The sequence below is a fragment of the Babylonia areolata genome, chromosome 7 (genome assembly GCF_041734735.1).
Source record: "Babylonia areolata isolate BAREFJ2019XMU chromosome 7, ASM4173473v1, whole genome shotgun sequence".
Lineage (NCBI taxonomy): Eukaryota > Metazoa > Mollusca > Gastropoda > Neogastropoda > Buccinidae > Babylonia > Babylonia areolata.
Window position 1 is genome coordinate 44,113,453 of NC_134882.1, and position 16,472 is coordinate 44,129,924.

The 16,472-nt window shown below is 41.2% G+C and overlaps 1 protein-coding gene across 6 annotated transcripts in view; it reads left to right on the forward strand.

Annotated features, from left to right (window-relative positions):
* The first annotated feature begins 3,637 nt into the window (after positions 1–3,637).
* The window catches only part of LOC143284071 (F-BAR and double SH3 domains protein 2-like), a 90,560-nt gene continuing 77,725 nt past the window's right edge, over positions 3,638–16,472 (forward strand). For 2 of the 6 annotated variants that reach the window (XM_076590692.1, XM_076590693.1), the window contains exons 1-3: positions 3,638–3,893; positions 3,986–4,083; positions 11,527–11,572. In XM_076590692.1, coding sequence (XP_076446807.1) covers positions 3,873–3,893; positions 3,986–4,083; positions 11,527–11,572 — 165 coding nt within the window. In that variant the 5' untranslated portion in view covers positions 3,638–3,872. The remainder of the gene's footprint in view (positions 3,894–3,985; positions 4,084–11,526; positions 11,573–16,472) is intronic. The other 4 variants (XM_076590688.1, XM_076590691.1, XM_076590690.1 and 1 more) reach the window with 3 other exon arrangements.

Genomic DNA, 16,472 nt, shown 5'->3' on the forward strand with positions numbered 1-16,472 from the left:
AAAAAGTGTACTGCATTCTACGATCATTGTCAAAATGTATCAGCAACAGAAGTTTGCTTCTGGGATTACCAATTACCAAACACATTTTACTTTGGCAGTCTACAGCCACATCCTTTTTCGGAGCCCCCCCCCCCCCTTTCCCCCCTCCATCATCTGTCGTCACATGAGAGGCATGAACAATTGTTCTCAAGGTCTTTTAGTGCATTTGGTTTAAGCACAGATCTGGCATTTGTCCTCCCCACCCCCCACCTTTGCTTTCTCCCTTTTTTTTTTTAAAGTGGAATTGGCTCAATCTGACTACTTTGACATCATGAAACTGAAAATGTGTCATCTGTGTACACTGACTTGTTGCTTATGGCATCCTGCTCCAGTCTATGCTCTCACACCTTCTTGGCATTCAAATACTGTGAGAAATGTATGATACCTTGGTTTGTTAGAGAGCGCACACTGGCCCGGTACCTGTCTTCAGCCCTATCTCACAGCTAACCATTAATATGTCTGTGTGTTACAATGGTAAACTCTAAAGCTGGCATTTTCTCAGCAATTATTTGAATCATAGTCATGAGCAAGGTCTTTCACTTTCAGCCATCCCGCTAATGCTGACGAGGTGAAGTCAGAGGAAAAAAAGTATGATCACTTGGAAAAAATGGAAATAACTTTTGTCTTGCATTCTTTTTTGTTTGTATTTGATCAAACTTTGTATAGTATCTGGCCATAGTGACAGCATTATCTCTTATTCAATGCAAGGTAAAGGTCACAACACAGTCGTCCATCAATAGAAAAATGGACAGGTACAAACTGGAGAGGTAAAAAGGTTTTTCAATCTTCCATCAAATTTGGCTCAATGACTTGTCACCTTTAAAATTTTTCTAAGTAATTTGTCAGAGTGAGAGTTAAAAAAAAGAAAGAAAGAAAGAAAGAAAAAAATCCTGTGGTGTCAAAATCGTGCAGCAAAGCTGAAGGTTACCATGGCAATGAACATGGCATAATGCAGAAGTTGATGTTTGATAATTTCCAGGTACTTGTTCCAGAACACATCCTGGTTTCTATTTGCTGTTTTGCAACATCTGTGAATTGGGTCCAGGGTTGCGGGATAAATCCATCATTGTGTTGATGTTTTTTTCTTCTGTAAAAAGTCCATTCCATTCATTCTCCTGCCCGGGATGGGCGTAGAGGAGACATGAGGGACGATTCCGTAGTCAGACAACACCATCCGGTTCTATCTTCTGCCTGTCGTATCAGCGTAGCGCTATCCATATTGGTCCATTCCTTGATGTTGTCCATCCAGCATTTGGCTTGCCTCCCTCTTCGCCTACCACCCTCTAGCGTTCCCTGTAGAACTGTCTTTTGCAGTGAATTGTGGCGTGTCACATGCCCGAACCATGACAGCTTCCTCCTTTTGACCACTGCTAAGAGTGGTTCCAGTGGACCCGCTAGCATGGTTATTTAGCTCTTGACAAAGTCATTGGTCTTTCTGTCCTTCCATGAGATTCCAAGCAATCGTCTGAAGCATTTTGTCTCAAACGTCTGGACTTTCCTAGTAGTCTCTGCTGTTAAAGTCCAACTTTCACATCCATACAGCAGTATGGATAGCACCAGGGATCGGTACAGTTTGATCTTTGTTGGAAAGCTGATCTCTCTGCTCTTCCAAATCTTGCTGAGCTTAGCCATTGCTGATGTTGCGATCGCTATCCTAATCTTTATTTCAGTTGTTGAGCGACCGTCGTTTGTGAGGGTGGAGCCGAGATATTTGAAAGCATCCACTTCTTCAAGTTGTTGTCCGTTCATGAAGATTTGAGCTTGGGTGTTGGTTGAGCTGTTTACCAACACTTTGCTTTTCTCGGTGCTCACTTCCATTCCGTATGCACCTGCTCTTCCTTCTAGTCTCTTGGTGAGGTCTTGTAGTTCTTTGTTGCTGCCTCCTAGTACATCTATGTCATCTGCGAATCTCAAGTTGTTGATGATTCTTCCTCCTATGGAGATGGTAGAGTGGAAGTCATGGAGGGTTTCGCGCATGATGTTTTCTAGGAAAAGGTTGAATAGTACTGGGGAGAGCAGGCAACCCTGGCGGACACCGACTGTGGTCTTAAAGTATATTCCGATTTGGTTGTTGAGGAGGACTGCGCTGCTGGATGTCTTGTACAGCGCTTGAATGACTTGGGTAAGACCCTCCTCGATGCCAAACTGTCTGAGTACCTGCCACAGTCCATCATGCCACACCCTGTCAAAGGCTTTCTTGAAGTCTATGAAGTTGTGGAACAGGTCTCTTTGATGTTGCAGGTGTTTTTCCATCAGTAATCGGCAGGTGAAGATCTGTTCTACTGTGCTTCTGCCTGCTCTGAATCCGGCTTGTTCCTCTGCCAGGTGTTCTTCAGCCTCTTTTTTGAGTCGGTTTAGAATGACTCGAAGCATGATTTTGCTTCACGTGTGTGGAAAAAAAGGTGATCACGTTTTCATCCATTTTTCATAAAACGCGGTGGAATGATTGTTTCATCCCAGAAAAAGAAAATCGATATAAGGTCAAGGTCACAGTAGTTAATCTTTGTGTGCCCTCTTGGACATAGGACCGTCACCAGGGTCATTCACTGCGGCCTATTTTTGGTTGCTTTACTCTCTGGTTTCAGTTTTTGAGATAGGTTTACTGTTTTACAGGATAAAGGTGTAAGCCATGTGCCTGACCTCATAACCCTGATGAGGGAACACTGTACTCTACCCTTTGACCTTCTGGCTTGGGTGGTCGGCACTCGGCTCTGGCCAGCACAGCTTTCCACCGACCCTTCACTGAGGAGATCACATGAGGGCGAAGGCAGGAGGCTGTCTGCATGCTCTGCTTTGTCCTCCCCGCCCCTTCTGTTTCATAATTCCTGTAACAATCAGCTGAATTGGTTTCACATGTGATTGTTTGTTTTCAGGCTTTTCCGCCAACAATTCCTTCCCAAACTATCTTGTTTGATGTCATATACCGTACCATGTCAAACTGATGCAAACTAGGCCTATCGGTTTACTCTGCTTGGCCAAATTTCAACTCTCTTGTTCAAACCACTTTCAAAATAATGTTTTTGTGCATCATTCTAGAATTTCGAAAGATGATTCGTTTGTGTTCATCCTGCTTTAAATTCAACAGAATTAAGTAATTACGTTGTGTTTTATTTACTAACAGGGTCACATCTACAGTGTGTGGGATGGTCCGATTTCGATACAGGTTCTTTAAAAGAAAATATAGAATTACATTAAACTTTAACTGGTGATGGAATTTCATAAACAAAATCTTTACTTTTATGCCTGAATAATGGCCCACTTCTCATGTAAATTTTCCTTGTTTTCACTATAAGGTGTGGACAACTATGCCACTGATTCCACCCTCCCCATCTCCTCGCCACTCCCAAATTGCACCCCTCTCCCATCCCGAGTCTTTTGATTCGCAGTGCACGTTGTAAGCTCAACAGCACTCCTTCAGTTTGCACCTGACCAAAGAAAACAATTTTTCTTGCATAGTATTTGATCGTTTAAAACTGCTTGAAACGACAGGCTCAAAATCTTATCTCAGCAGAGAAAGTTGCAACACTGCTTCATAGAAAAGGGATCTTTGCGATAAGACAGAAACATAAAAATACGGACGGAGTCACGTCATAATTCCCACCCAGCTTGTATTTATTTGTTTGAAAGAAAATGTGACACACCAAAGAATCTCAGGAATGCGTCGTCTGCAAGTTGTACGAGAACAGTACCAAAAGTAATCTCCCATGAAAGGGGATTCCCTGTGTGGAGGGAGGTAAACAGAAGCGCGATGTTTCCAAAAATAATGGCGGATTGGGCTCGTCAGCTGCGTGTGTTCCGTGTTCGCTAAGTTGCGAAATGACAGGATAAACAAAATGAATCCGCCACCTCGAAAGGTAAGTATTGAGGTAATCATCATGGATTTACTTCTTATTGAAAACGCGTCGGAAATATGTGTTTGATGGAGAGCAAACTTCTTTTTTCGAAGGTGAAACCTGCAGTTGCCTTGAAAAACATCCAGACAGAGCAGACGTCAAAACTTCAGGCGAAGCATCAACAGGAGTCTGATATTCTTGAGGATATAAGGTAAGAAAACTATTCGGGACATGTCAGTGAAATTGAGAGGGGTGAATGTATATGGTTTTAAGAAGTCTGGAACATATGAACAGTTTTATTCAAACTTGTGAGATAGTTTGGGGCAAGTCACAGAACGAGAATGACAGATCGTGGTGACCCAGTTTACTTTTGTTTCTTATCAATATCACGCCCATGTCACTGACTCAGTGGTGGAGGCTTGACTGTGGTACGGAAATACAAAATGCGGGCACATGTTATGAGAGACAATAATAAAGTTTTGGTAGTTTCTTTTGATGCATTTGAGACGATCTAACGTAAATACATAAGTTTGCATGCAGTCGTCCAGTATCGGGTCGTACTGGAACCGAAGGAGCGGTTTTGGACTGTGGTTCAGAGCACTTTTGGTTTAAATAATGTTTAATTGTTCAATAGTACACATGATTACATTGCAAACACAGACAAAAAAGCATCAGCAAGCTTAAAGCTTATACTGAGCACATTTTAAAAAGATGTCATTGGTATAAGAATAAGAACACGATGAAATATATTTATTTTTAAATACAACAGAAATACACTTATGCCGATATGGACTGGGAATATTATTTTAAATTGAAAAGATTCTTTAGTTTGAAAATAAAATATTTATATATGACGATGTGAAAATTAGTAAATTATCACCTAATGTTGTCACTTTCTTATGGCACACAGACATGATAGGTGGGCTATACCCACATTTTTTCCGCTCTACTCCTTTGTGGTGACATGGTGGTGGAGTGACTGTCCACACCTTGTTGTGAACACTACATTTTTCATTTTAAAGGGAAAAATTATGGATACTGCTGATAGTTGCCTTGAGCAATTTGACATTGATTATCAAAGGGGGATGCTTATATAGTAATATGATATGCACACTGTCAAGGACATGAACATCTCCCCTCCCAGCCACACCCCACTTACACAGATATTTACTGTACACACACACACACACACACACACACACACACACACACACACACACACACATGCATATTGCCCCCCACCCCCAACCCCCACATGAACAAACACACACATGAACAAACAAATACAAACATAGACAGTCCCACTGGCTCCAAATTACTTGCTTTTGTGCAAATAAGGAGGTGAATGAGACACTGAGATTTTCCTTGCAGTCAACTGTCAAGGATGGAAAAGTAGTGTCAGTTTGGAAATTCCCTGAAGACCACAGTGTTGTCACATGTTTGCACAAAATGTGGTTTACACCAGCAGAACTAGGAAAAGATGATTGTATTGTTTTTGAAAAAAAACAACCACTTTTTTTTGTTGATCCTCCTCCCATCTTCCAGTTTTAATAGGTTTTAAGTAGAGGGTGATAGTGTTCAAAATTCAAGCTTTGACAAGTATATTTGAAAAGATATACTGACTTCGCTGTAGGTTGTGGCCTTGACCAACTCTTGCACTCCCATTTCAAACATATTCACAGATGTGTGTGTGCACATACACTCTTTCTACATCTCTATGTGTTTCTGTCTCTGTGTCTGCCTCTCTGTCTGTCTGTCTGTCATCTTTCTCTCTCTTTCCCTCAACTCAAATTTTATGCAACAAACTTTATAGAATGATAATAAATAGATTATAGAGTCCTCTTGACACAAGAATGGATAACACCAACATTTGGTGTACACACAGACTGCATTCCAGACTTAGTCTATTTCTTTTGCATACATTATGGTTATCTTAACACAAATATTAAAAGATTTCTCTTGTCTCCTGAAACTTGTGTTTAACTGACTGAAATGTATATTGTTGTTTTGGGGCAGAATTCAAATGGATTTAAGCAGTATTCACCCCATTTCAACCATGCATACCATCAGTAAAGCACAAACAATTCTTGAAAAAAGAAAAGAAGCAGAACTTATGTGACAGGATGACCTTTTTTTTTTTTTTTTTTTTTTTTTTTAAGCTACATGTCTCTGCTTTCTTTTTCATTGCAGACTAATTGTGTCCCAATTTGAGAGCTCACAGAGAGAGAGAGAGAGAGAGAGAGAGAGAGAGAGAGAGAGAGATATCCGGTGTCAGTTTTTGTTTCTTCCTGTTGTACTTGAGGTCACTGTAACCGTATCTTATATAAGTGCACCTGGTGTTACTGACCCAACCAGAGCAGCTGCTTCTGTGACTGAGATGCAATTTGTGTACTATATGAGTGTGAATGTGAGTGCTTGATTCATTTTATGTAACAGGATATGACACTCTTGATGATGCTTGATTAGTAGTAACAGCATGGTAGGCTAATGCTTGAGACAGAGTACAAGTCATAAAACAGTAAGTACTTGATACAGTGTGAGAGTATGAGTGTGAGCACTTGGCTTTGTTTCATAGTATAAGTATGATAACCTCAGCTGTAAGGTGAAAATGATAATTCAAGTTTTGTGCAAGAAACTTAGAAAAGTGATGATAAAAGTTTCATATCAGTATTCTGAAAACCAATCCTCTTTAAATTTCTTTGAATGTCAGCACAATTACTTGAAATGATCATCTGTGTGTGTGTGTGTCAGTGTGTGTGTGTGTGTGTGTCAGTGTGTGTGTGTGTGTGTGTGTGTGTGTGTTTGTAACTGATTGTGACTACCTCTAGTAAAAAATTATATTTTCTGTCTGGCATTGTTTGGCAGAGTGGAACTTTGTCTTTATTCAATGTAGTGATTCTCTGTCTCGAGGCTTTATTTAGGATACTGCTATTTTCCCCCCTTATTCGTTCAGAATTCATTCATTCATTGAACCATTCATTTACTCTTTACCTTCCATCCTTCTGTATTTGTATTAATTCATTTCATTTGTTTACTTTATCAGTTGTTTTGTTTGTTCATTTGTTCATTCATTCATTTTTTCTATATAGTATAATTATTCTCTATATTTTTTCATTAACTTTTTTTTTTATCCGTTACTTCATCCATCATCCCTCCCCACCACTGTGCCTCTCCCCCACCATTTTCTTTTCATGATTATTTCTTTTCTTTGTTCATTGATTTAGTTATTTTTTGTCTTTTGTGCCCTGGTCATACTTCTTTCACCTCACCTCCTCCCACCTCCATCAATCTTCTTTTGTTAAAAATAATTCTCCACACCTGCACGGCTGCAGTAATCAATATGGAAAATGTCATTGAGGAGCTGTTTCCACTAGCATAAGCTGAGTTCCAGAAATAGGTTGTCTGTATACACAGTGGTATATACACAGCGGTGCCTGGCATCAGCCCTCTGCCAGCATCACCAAGTGCTACAGACCTCTAGCAGTGCATGGGAGCACAGCAGGTTGTTTTCAAACAGCTCACTGCCTCTTCTCTTTCTTCCTTTTGATGCCTAAAAAATTACCCATTTCTGCCGTGTGTGTGTGTGTGTGTGTGTGTGTGTGTGTGTGTGTGTGTGGTTTTCACACACACAAACCCAGGTATGAACGACTCTCAGGAACACACACACTCACACACACACACATACACACACATACACACATGAATGTTAGTGAACCTGAAATATACTTGGTTCATGGCAGTTGCTTCTCCATCCAGCACGCCTTTATATCTGGAGCTAATTATGAATATATGTCCAAGAAAACAAACAAATATCAACAACCTTTCCTTGGTCTATGTTGAGAGGGTATTGGGAAGAGAAATGAAATGAAATAGTAATGTATTATAAGAAAGGAATAAGCATGTTTTTACATCTGGCCCTCTGTTCTATGAATGAAAGGGGGTGGTGGTGTGTAAAGGGGGGGGGAGGGCGGTTAGGGGTGCGGGAGGCAGACAAACAAAGCAGAACAGTGAAGTCTAAATTATTTTTGCTGTAGCAAAGAGAGAGAGAGTCCTAGTTTCATGTGATGATGACGATGATGATGATAATGATAGACAATTCTGGGGCGTAAGGAGGCCGGTCTCTGGTTCATATCACTTCCACTCACAAATGACTCACTGAGGTACGAGTTCGAGAGTCCGCAAGTGAAGAGTCTGAAGCTTTTGGCACACACTATATTTAGAAGTTCTGACCCTTTACTTTTGCTCTTTGGACAGGTCGCTGTTTAGTAACCAATTCATTCTGTATGCTACTACCAGCGCGGAACCTCAGCAGTGCACTCGGTCAACAGGCAGGTTGAGGGCTCAGACATGAAGGGAAAGTGGAACCCAATTCAGCTTGGTGGTGGAAGGGACGCGGTGGGTAGCGCAGGGGAAAGGGGAAGGGGTGGGGAAAGCTTGAGTCACGGTATGCGAAACCACCTGTTAAACCCGTGGTCAGTCCGCGTAGGTTGTGGTCCGCATTGGCGGAAGTTATGTTCCCACGGCCACGTTTCTGACTGCTGGAGAGAAAAACGGGGCGAAATTCAAGTCAGTTTTGAAACCTGATCTTTATTGTTGTCGGATCCTTTATGGACCCACTCTTTAATTTAAGTGGAACAGACGCGGTGAGACCATTGAGTGTACGCATACATGAATTTCAATGGATGGGTAATGGGCGGAGAACGGGGAGGGAGGGAAGGCAGGTGAAATTAAAACGCGCGGTCAGCTCGCATTGGTAATACTACATCAGTACATGTCTTTTTCTCGCGAAGGCCAAGATAGATAAAACTCTTGCGGCTGCCTACTGAACTCATCAGGGCTACGTCAGTGATCGTTAGTGAAGACGGAAAGCAGGGTGAACATCAGTTTGGAAACCTGAGCTTCTCTGTTGTCTTGTCCTGTGGGCCTATGCCGAGGATGGAACTCTGGTGGTAGAAACTTGCAGTGTAGGGTTAGTAATTAAGTGACCAAGGGGAGCCTGGTTTTAGACACATGTTCCTCGCGGCATGCTGACTAAAGCATTCAGCAAAGGATCTTTATTTTGTTTTGAAGACTGACAGTATTGTTGAGCCAAAATAATATCGGTCATACATGTTCTACCGGCCACGCGCCCGCTCAACCACGCGTGTTAAAAAATCCCGTGTTCTGTTGGGTTCACTTGGTTGGGTTGTGAAAACATTGCCCACGTTTGTCAGGTGGCAGCAAATTTATGAATAGGTTTAAACCAGTGTTGGTGTGACGGTATAAGAAAGAAAGAAAGAAACACACACATCATATATAAAAATAGTATTGAATACAGTACTGGGTAGGGAAATGGGGAGGGGGATTGATGGGGAGTTATAACTGCATGTTGCCATGCAGAGAGGGGTTGAAATAGGGGAGGTGGAGGGCCCGAGACAGTTGTGGTTGTGACGATGGTGTGTGTCAGTGTGTGTGTGTGTGTGTGTGTGTGTGTGTGTGTGTGTGTTGTGTGTGTCCTTTGTGTGTGTGTGTGTGTGTGTGTGTGTGTGTGTGTGTGTGCTCGTGCAGTGTATGTGTGGTGTTCAAGAATGCTAAATTATCGCAAGGCTTGAAGGTGCGGATGTCATTCTATAGTGGGCAGGCTGTATGTTTGTTACAAATGCATTTATGAAAAAACTAATACACACACAAAACAAACAAACAAACGAACAAACACGTATAAGATGACCCACATCATACCCAGCCGGCACAGTCAAACCGCTTCCTCAATAGATGTCGACGGCTGCTTGTTTCAGAATTTCGGTTCCTTTTTAACAGCAACGGATCTTCAAATGGTAGGTTTAGCGATGGGAGAACGGAGAGGCCGGGAAGAAATTGTGTCAGGTACGAGGCAGGGGATGAAGTATGGTCAGCCCACACAGGAAGCCAAGCTTGCTGGCAGTAGCGGGGAGTTCTGTATAACATACTCTACCCTAGACCACTTCATCGTATACCACAGCTTGATCGTTTTGAGGGGAACGAACGCGTTGGAAACTTTAGTGTAGGCTGAAAAAAACAACAGCAAAAAAACAAAAAACGCACCCCCAAAAAAACAACAACAAAACAACAACAACAACAACAAAACACCCCTAAATAACAACAACAACAACAGCAAAACACAACAACAACATCGAAACAACAGCAACGAAACAAACCCAAAAACAACACGATCGAACGATTGCATGCCTCGCTCTTTTTTCTGTGTAATTCACTTTGTTCGGAAACTCACATCGCTCGAGATCTCTATCTAATCTGTCTGTGTTTATATATGTATGTCTATATATATATATATTTATTTGTTGATTTTTTTGTTTATTCATTCTTTTTAAGGTAAGTATTGTAGCGTTGTTGTCACACAAATATATAACTTTTTTTGCTGTCATATTGATGATACGTATGCCATAGGTCCATTATCAGAGTCAGAGTGGTCATTGAAAGAGTAAGACGAACATTTGTACAGCATGCATCAATTCATCATGAAGTCCAGCTTGCAAAAGGAAGACGTTACAGCTGGGCAGTATAGGGGTGTAGTGTAGTGGGTTGGGGGAGGGGTCGGGTGTCTTTGTTGCATGTTGCCATGCCACAAGTTGGATGATCGAAGAAGGAAGAGGGTGGTGTGGTTGTGACGATGGTATTTGCGGTGTGTGTGTGTGTGTGTGTGTGTGTGTGTGTGCGCACAGGTGTGTGTGTGTGTGTGTGTGTGTGTGTGTGTGTGAAAAGAGAGCTGTACCCGCAGCCATGTGGTGCAGATACACAAAGCTGTCATTTGACAACACACAGGTCACGGTGGTTTGAAATTCTTACGACTCCAAATGAAGCACCATATGCAGATCTTTCGCCCCTCATATCACTTACCTCTCAGTGCTCAACCCCTCCTCGTTCACTGCCCTTCCCCTCCCCCTCCAACCCTGCACGCCCCCCCCCCCTCCCTTTCCCCAGTCGTCGTCCATTGCCACCGTCCCTCCCCCTTCCCTCCATCTTCCTAGTCCATTAACGGTGCTCACGTGCCAGATTTTATCAGCCGGACCGTCTGTCGTGTCTGTGTTGCAACAGCGAGGTAAGACGGTTTTCTCCTTCTTTCCCTTACCTTCCCATGAGTCGTCTTTGCGTACAGGAATGGAATGAACCAGACTGAAAGTTGTTTGAACGATAAATAATTGCCCCCGACTTTGCTGGTTTCAGCTTCACTGCTGTGGAGTTGCCGAGTTAAGAATAACAACACCAAATACACAAGGAAAAACAAAACTACGCACCAAAATGAACATTTTTTTTTTTTTTTTACAGAGAGGAGTGAGTGGAAGCCTGGGTGATGGTGGATGGGGAGGGATTGACTGGGCAGTAATTCAAAGGTAGAACAGATACAAATGTGTGCGTGTGCGCATGCACGCGCGCGCGTGTGTGTATGCGTTCATGTCAGTGTGTGCGTGCATGTGTTTGTGTTCAGTATGTGTTTCCATGAGTGTGTGCATGTGAATGTTCACATCCTCTCTATTTCTGTAATTCTCATTTTTAGTTATATCTGATTATTTTGTGTGTGTGTGTGTGTGTTTTTATATTTTTATTTTTATTTTTAATGATTTTATCCATGTAATGTATTATTTGCATATATTTATTTTGATATTTATATTATTTTCAGAACATTCTTTCGTCAGAAGGCTGCGTTGGAAAAAGAGTATGCTCAGGTAAGAGATGTAATCATGTATGTGTGTGTGTGTGTGTGTGTGTGTGTGTGTGTGTGCGCGCTCTAGCATACAGACAGGCTTATGAATTTATGTCTCTGTCACTGTCTTCTCCTTTCTGACCCCCTCCCACCGCCCTCACCCACTCACCCCTGCCTCTTTCTCTCTGGTGGACATGATGTGGTAGGGTCCAAGCTAGATATTAAGCTGTGTACACCTCACTGGCTGAAGCCCAAGAACTGGAGGGAGAGTTTGATAAATGGAATGTTTATCACCCTACCGCTGGAAGCCTCCGTCTTTGAAGTCAGCGATTAAGGGCCTCGTCCTCCAACACAAGTCTGGCTGTACTTCAGTTCTTCCGCTTCTTCTTAGTTTTTGTTTCTTTTGATAACCGTGGCTACAGTGGTGAACAGTCCATTATCTGTGTGTGATTTTACTGTAAAGCAGCAACAGACTATGGTTACCTGTCAGCGCCATAGTGAGGAAATTGACTTTTCAATGGGGTTGATGTATATATATATATATATGAAGACCCTTCCCTCTGCCCCTGTCTCTGTTTCTTTCTCTGTCTGTCTCTGTCTCTGTCTGTCTCTGTCTGTCGCTGTCTGTCTCTGTCTCTCTGTCTCTCTCTCTCTAAAATGGTATAAAAGGTAAAATTCATAGCTGTGTCAAAAGTATGTATGAAGATGTCAAGGCTAGACTCAGGAGTGGAGCTAAGTTTAGTGATTTTGTAAAGTGTACACATGGAGTTAAGCAAGGGGATGTTTGTAGTCCTGTTTTATTCTCGTTGTTTATTAACGAATTAGCAATGGAAATGTTTTTGTAAAGTGTACACATGGAGTTAAGCAAGGGGAAGTTTGTAGTCCTGTTTTATTCTTGTTGTTTATTAACGAATTAGCAATGGAAATCATTAACAATAGTAGACATGGTGTTGCTTTTCATTTGATAGAATTATTTATCATGCTTTTTGCAGATGATATTGTTTTACTGTCTGAAATTGTTGTTGGTTTGCAAACTCAGATAAACAGTTTATATTCTGCAGCACAAAGACTTGAATTAAAAGTAAATATGTATAAAACGAATATTGTTGTTTTTCGAAAGGGTGGTTACTTAGCAGCAAGTGAAAAATGGTTTTATGGTAGATCTGAAATTTCTGTAGTAAATGCATATAAGTATTTAGGTATTTATTTTTCAACAAAACTCAGCTTTACCTTTGAATGTCAAGATCTTGTGAGTAGAGGAAAACGGGCAGTTGTTAATATACTAAAGTTTATTAAGTAAGTTTGAAAATAGCTCAGCAGAATTATTCTTTCAGTTATTTGATGCACAGGTCCAGTCTATAGTGCAAAACAGGGCTGAGATTGGGGCTTTTGAAACAGGAAGTCAAATAGAGGAGCTACATTTGTTTGCCATGAAACGATTCTTATGTGTTGATCAATGAACCCCTAACGATCTGGTTTATGGTGAATTGGGAAGTTATCGGATATATCTTATTCTTTATTTATATATTAAATGTATCAGGTATTGGTTAAAACTTGTCCAAATGTATGAATATAGACTCCCTGCACAAGCTTATACGATATTGTATAATTCAGATAGTAGAGGGAAAATCACTTGGGCAACAAATATTTGAAAGTGTCTGTGTAGTTATGGTTTTTAATTTGTTTGGTTAAATCAAGGGGTTGGATGTGTTGAAAGTTTCTTTGTTTGTTTTTGACAACAATTGATAGATTGTAGGTGGCAAGAATGGAAAAGTCATATTGAAAACATTGATAGATTTTCTTTGTACAGACTACTGAAAATGAATAATTTAACAGAACACTATATTGTAATGAATATGAATAAGTCTATGAGATGCATGCTAACTAAGTTTAGAATTGGCGTTTCTGATATAGCTTTGCATGGTCAGAGGTACAAGAAAAATGAAAAGTACACATGTCTGACGCGCAGATCCAAGAGAGAGGATGAAGTTCATTTCATTTTTTGCTGTCCGGCATTGTATGATCTTAGAAAAAGATTCATCCCTTCAAGGTATTGTAGCAGATCAGCCTTTTTCAGACTAACATTATTACTGTCTTGCAGAAATGAATCTGTCATCAAGAACTTCGCAGTTTTTCTGTATAAGTCGTTTCAGAGAAGATCCATTATGAGCTGATACTACGATATTGTTCAAAGATATATATTTATATTTTCCCTTAAAATGGGGCCATGGCCTTTCTTGAATTAAAAAAAAAACCCTCTCTCTCTCTCTCTCTCCTCTCTCTCTCTCTCTCATATGAAAACAACAATAACAATGTCCAATGTTACACTTTGTTAAACTTAAAAGTAACCTTTAAGTTTAACACTGAAATGTCAGCACCGGTAGTGAAGAAATGGATTTTTCACAGGGAACATGTGTTCCTTTACCTATCTCGCACCCACTCTCTTTGTCTGTTGTTGTTTTTCTGTCATTGTGTCTGTGTGTGTGTGTCTGTGTGTGTGTTTGTGTGTGTGTGTGTGTGGGTGCGCGCGTGTGTACAAGTGCATGCATGCGTGCATGCATGTGTTTATGCGCGAGTGAGTGTGTATCTATTTGTGTGTACATGTGTGTATGTGTGCGTGTGTGTGTGTGTGTGTGTGTAGTTGTGGATGAGAGAGAAACACACGCGCCCGCGCGCGCGCGCGCACACACACACACACACACACACATACATATTCGTGTGTGCGTGCACTAAAAGCCAGGCCTACTATCTCACTGAGAATCAAAAGCAATATTATTATTATCTTAATGGATCGAGGTTGGCCAGACGGAAATATGAACTGAGGTATTCGTCGATAGTATAATCAAGTTGTTTGTCATAAGATGATTTCGAGTTCTGTTTGGTATGTCTGTCTGTCTGTCTCTCCCTTTTATACATATTCTGGTCTAAATCCTAGTCTCTCTCTCTGTCTGTCTCTTAATGTCCATCTGTCCTTCTTACCCACTTTCTGTCTGCCAGTATATCTTTCTCTTTCTGTCTCTTCCTCTCTGTCTCTGCATGCCTGCCGGCCTATATATTCGTGTGTACTTTTCTCTGTGTCTTCAGCCCCACCCCTCTTTCTCTCTGTTTCTGTTTTTTTTTTCCCTTCTGTTTGTCTGTCGCTGATTCTGTCTGTCTGTTTCTTTTTCTCTCCCTCTCTCCATTCCCCTCTATCTGTCTCTCTTTCCACCTCCCTCATTGCACTCTGACTCGCTCATTGACCCCAATCAAATGTAGTTAAAGCCCCAACACTTACTTGCTTAATTCACTGAATGGCTGTGTAATGGTATGTTGATGATACTGTCATTAGAATCGTGTGTGTCGGTAAGGGGACTGGAAAAACTGGGGCGACAGTATAGGTAATGGAGCTATTGGCACTAGGCTATCATATCACCCAACTGTTAGTGTTAAGCTTGACCATGAACCGGTCATGGGTCTGAACAACGACTTTGTGAATGTATAATAGCATTTGTTCGTATGATTATCTCTGTGTGTGTGTGTGTTTGAGTTTGTGTGTGCGTGCGTGCGTGTGTGTGAGGGGGAAAAGAGAGAAATGGGTGGAGTAAAGAATTGAGGGAGTGGGGCTGGAAGGGGATGGGTGTGACGTGTGTGTGTGTGTGTGTGTGTGTGTGTGTGTGTGTGTGTGCACTCGACCGCATGCAAGAGGAAAATTACACTGATGAAAGAAAATAACTTCTGTTGGCGAATGTTGGTAACCCTTCGCCCCTTTTCCTTCAGGCTTGTCAACAACAAGAAGGACAAAAAATAATTATTTTGAAAAAAAAAAAAAAAAAAAAAAATCTGCAAAATATCTTAAAGGTTGGTGGATGTGCTTGCGATGGTAATAATGTTTGATTATTTACATGGGTTCAAAAACAACAACAAAAACCAAACAAACAAGAAAAACAAAACAAAAAAACAACAACAAAAAAACAGCACCACAAGAACACACACACACACAAAAATTCAGGTAAAGTGCACTAGATTACGATAAGAGAGGATGGGTTCAAAGATTAAAACAACAGCAACAACAACAAGAGACCATTGTCACTCATTGAAGATACGCATGTATGTCATTCTCATTTTTGTATATATATGAAAAAAACAACAACAAAAAACTTATCTTGATTTTAAATTTTTATGTATATCTGAGCAGGCACCAATTAATGTTCCACTTTCATAGGATTAGTAAAGTGATATTTATTGTATTGTAGGCCAATGTTCAGGGACTGGTTCAGAACCACAGTCGGAGTGAGACAAGGCTGTCTACTCTCCCCAACACTCTTCAACATCTTCTTAGAAAGAATAATGACTGACGCACTGGAAGAGCATGAAGGAACAGTCAGCATAGGCGGCAGAACAATCACAAACCTACGTTTTGCCGACGACATTGATGGACTGGCTGGAAAAGAAGAAGAACTGGCAAGCCTGGTCAAACATCTGGACAAAGCCTCCACATCGTATGGAATGCAAATCAGTGCGGAGAAAACCAAACTGATGACAAACAACACCAACGGCATCAGCATTGACATCAAAGTCAACGACGAAAAGCTTAAAACAGTCCACAGCTTCAAATATCTGGGAGCAATCGTGTCAGATGAAGGATCTAAACCAGAAGTACTCTCGAGAATTGCCCAAACAACAACGGCACTCAACAAGCTGAACACCATTTGGAACAACAAAAACATCGCTCTCAGCTCAAAAATCAGACTGATGCGTTCCCTGGTTATAGCAATATTGCTCTACGCCTGCGAGACTTGGACCCTGACTGCAGACATCGAGAGAAGAATCCAAGCTGTCGAGATGAGATGCTTTCGTAGACTACTTGGCATCTCCTACAGAGACCACATCACTAACACGGAAGTGAAGAACAGAATCAAAGTAAGTATTGGACCCTACGAAGA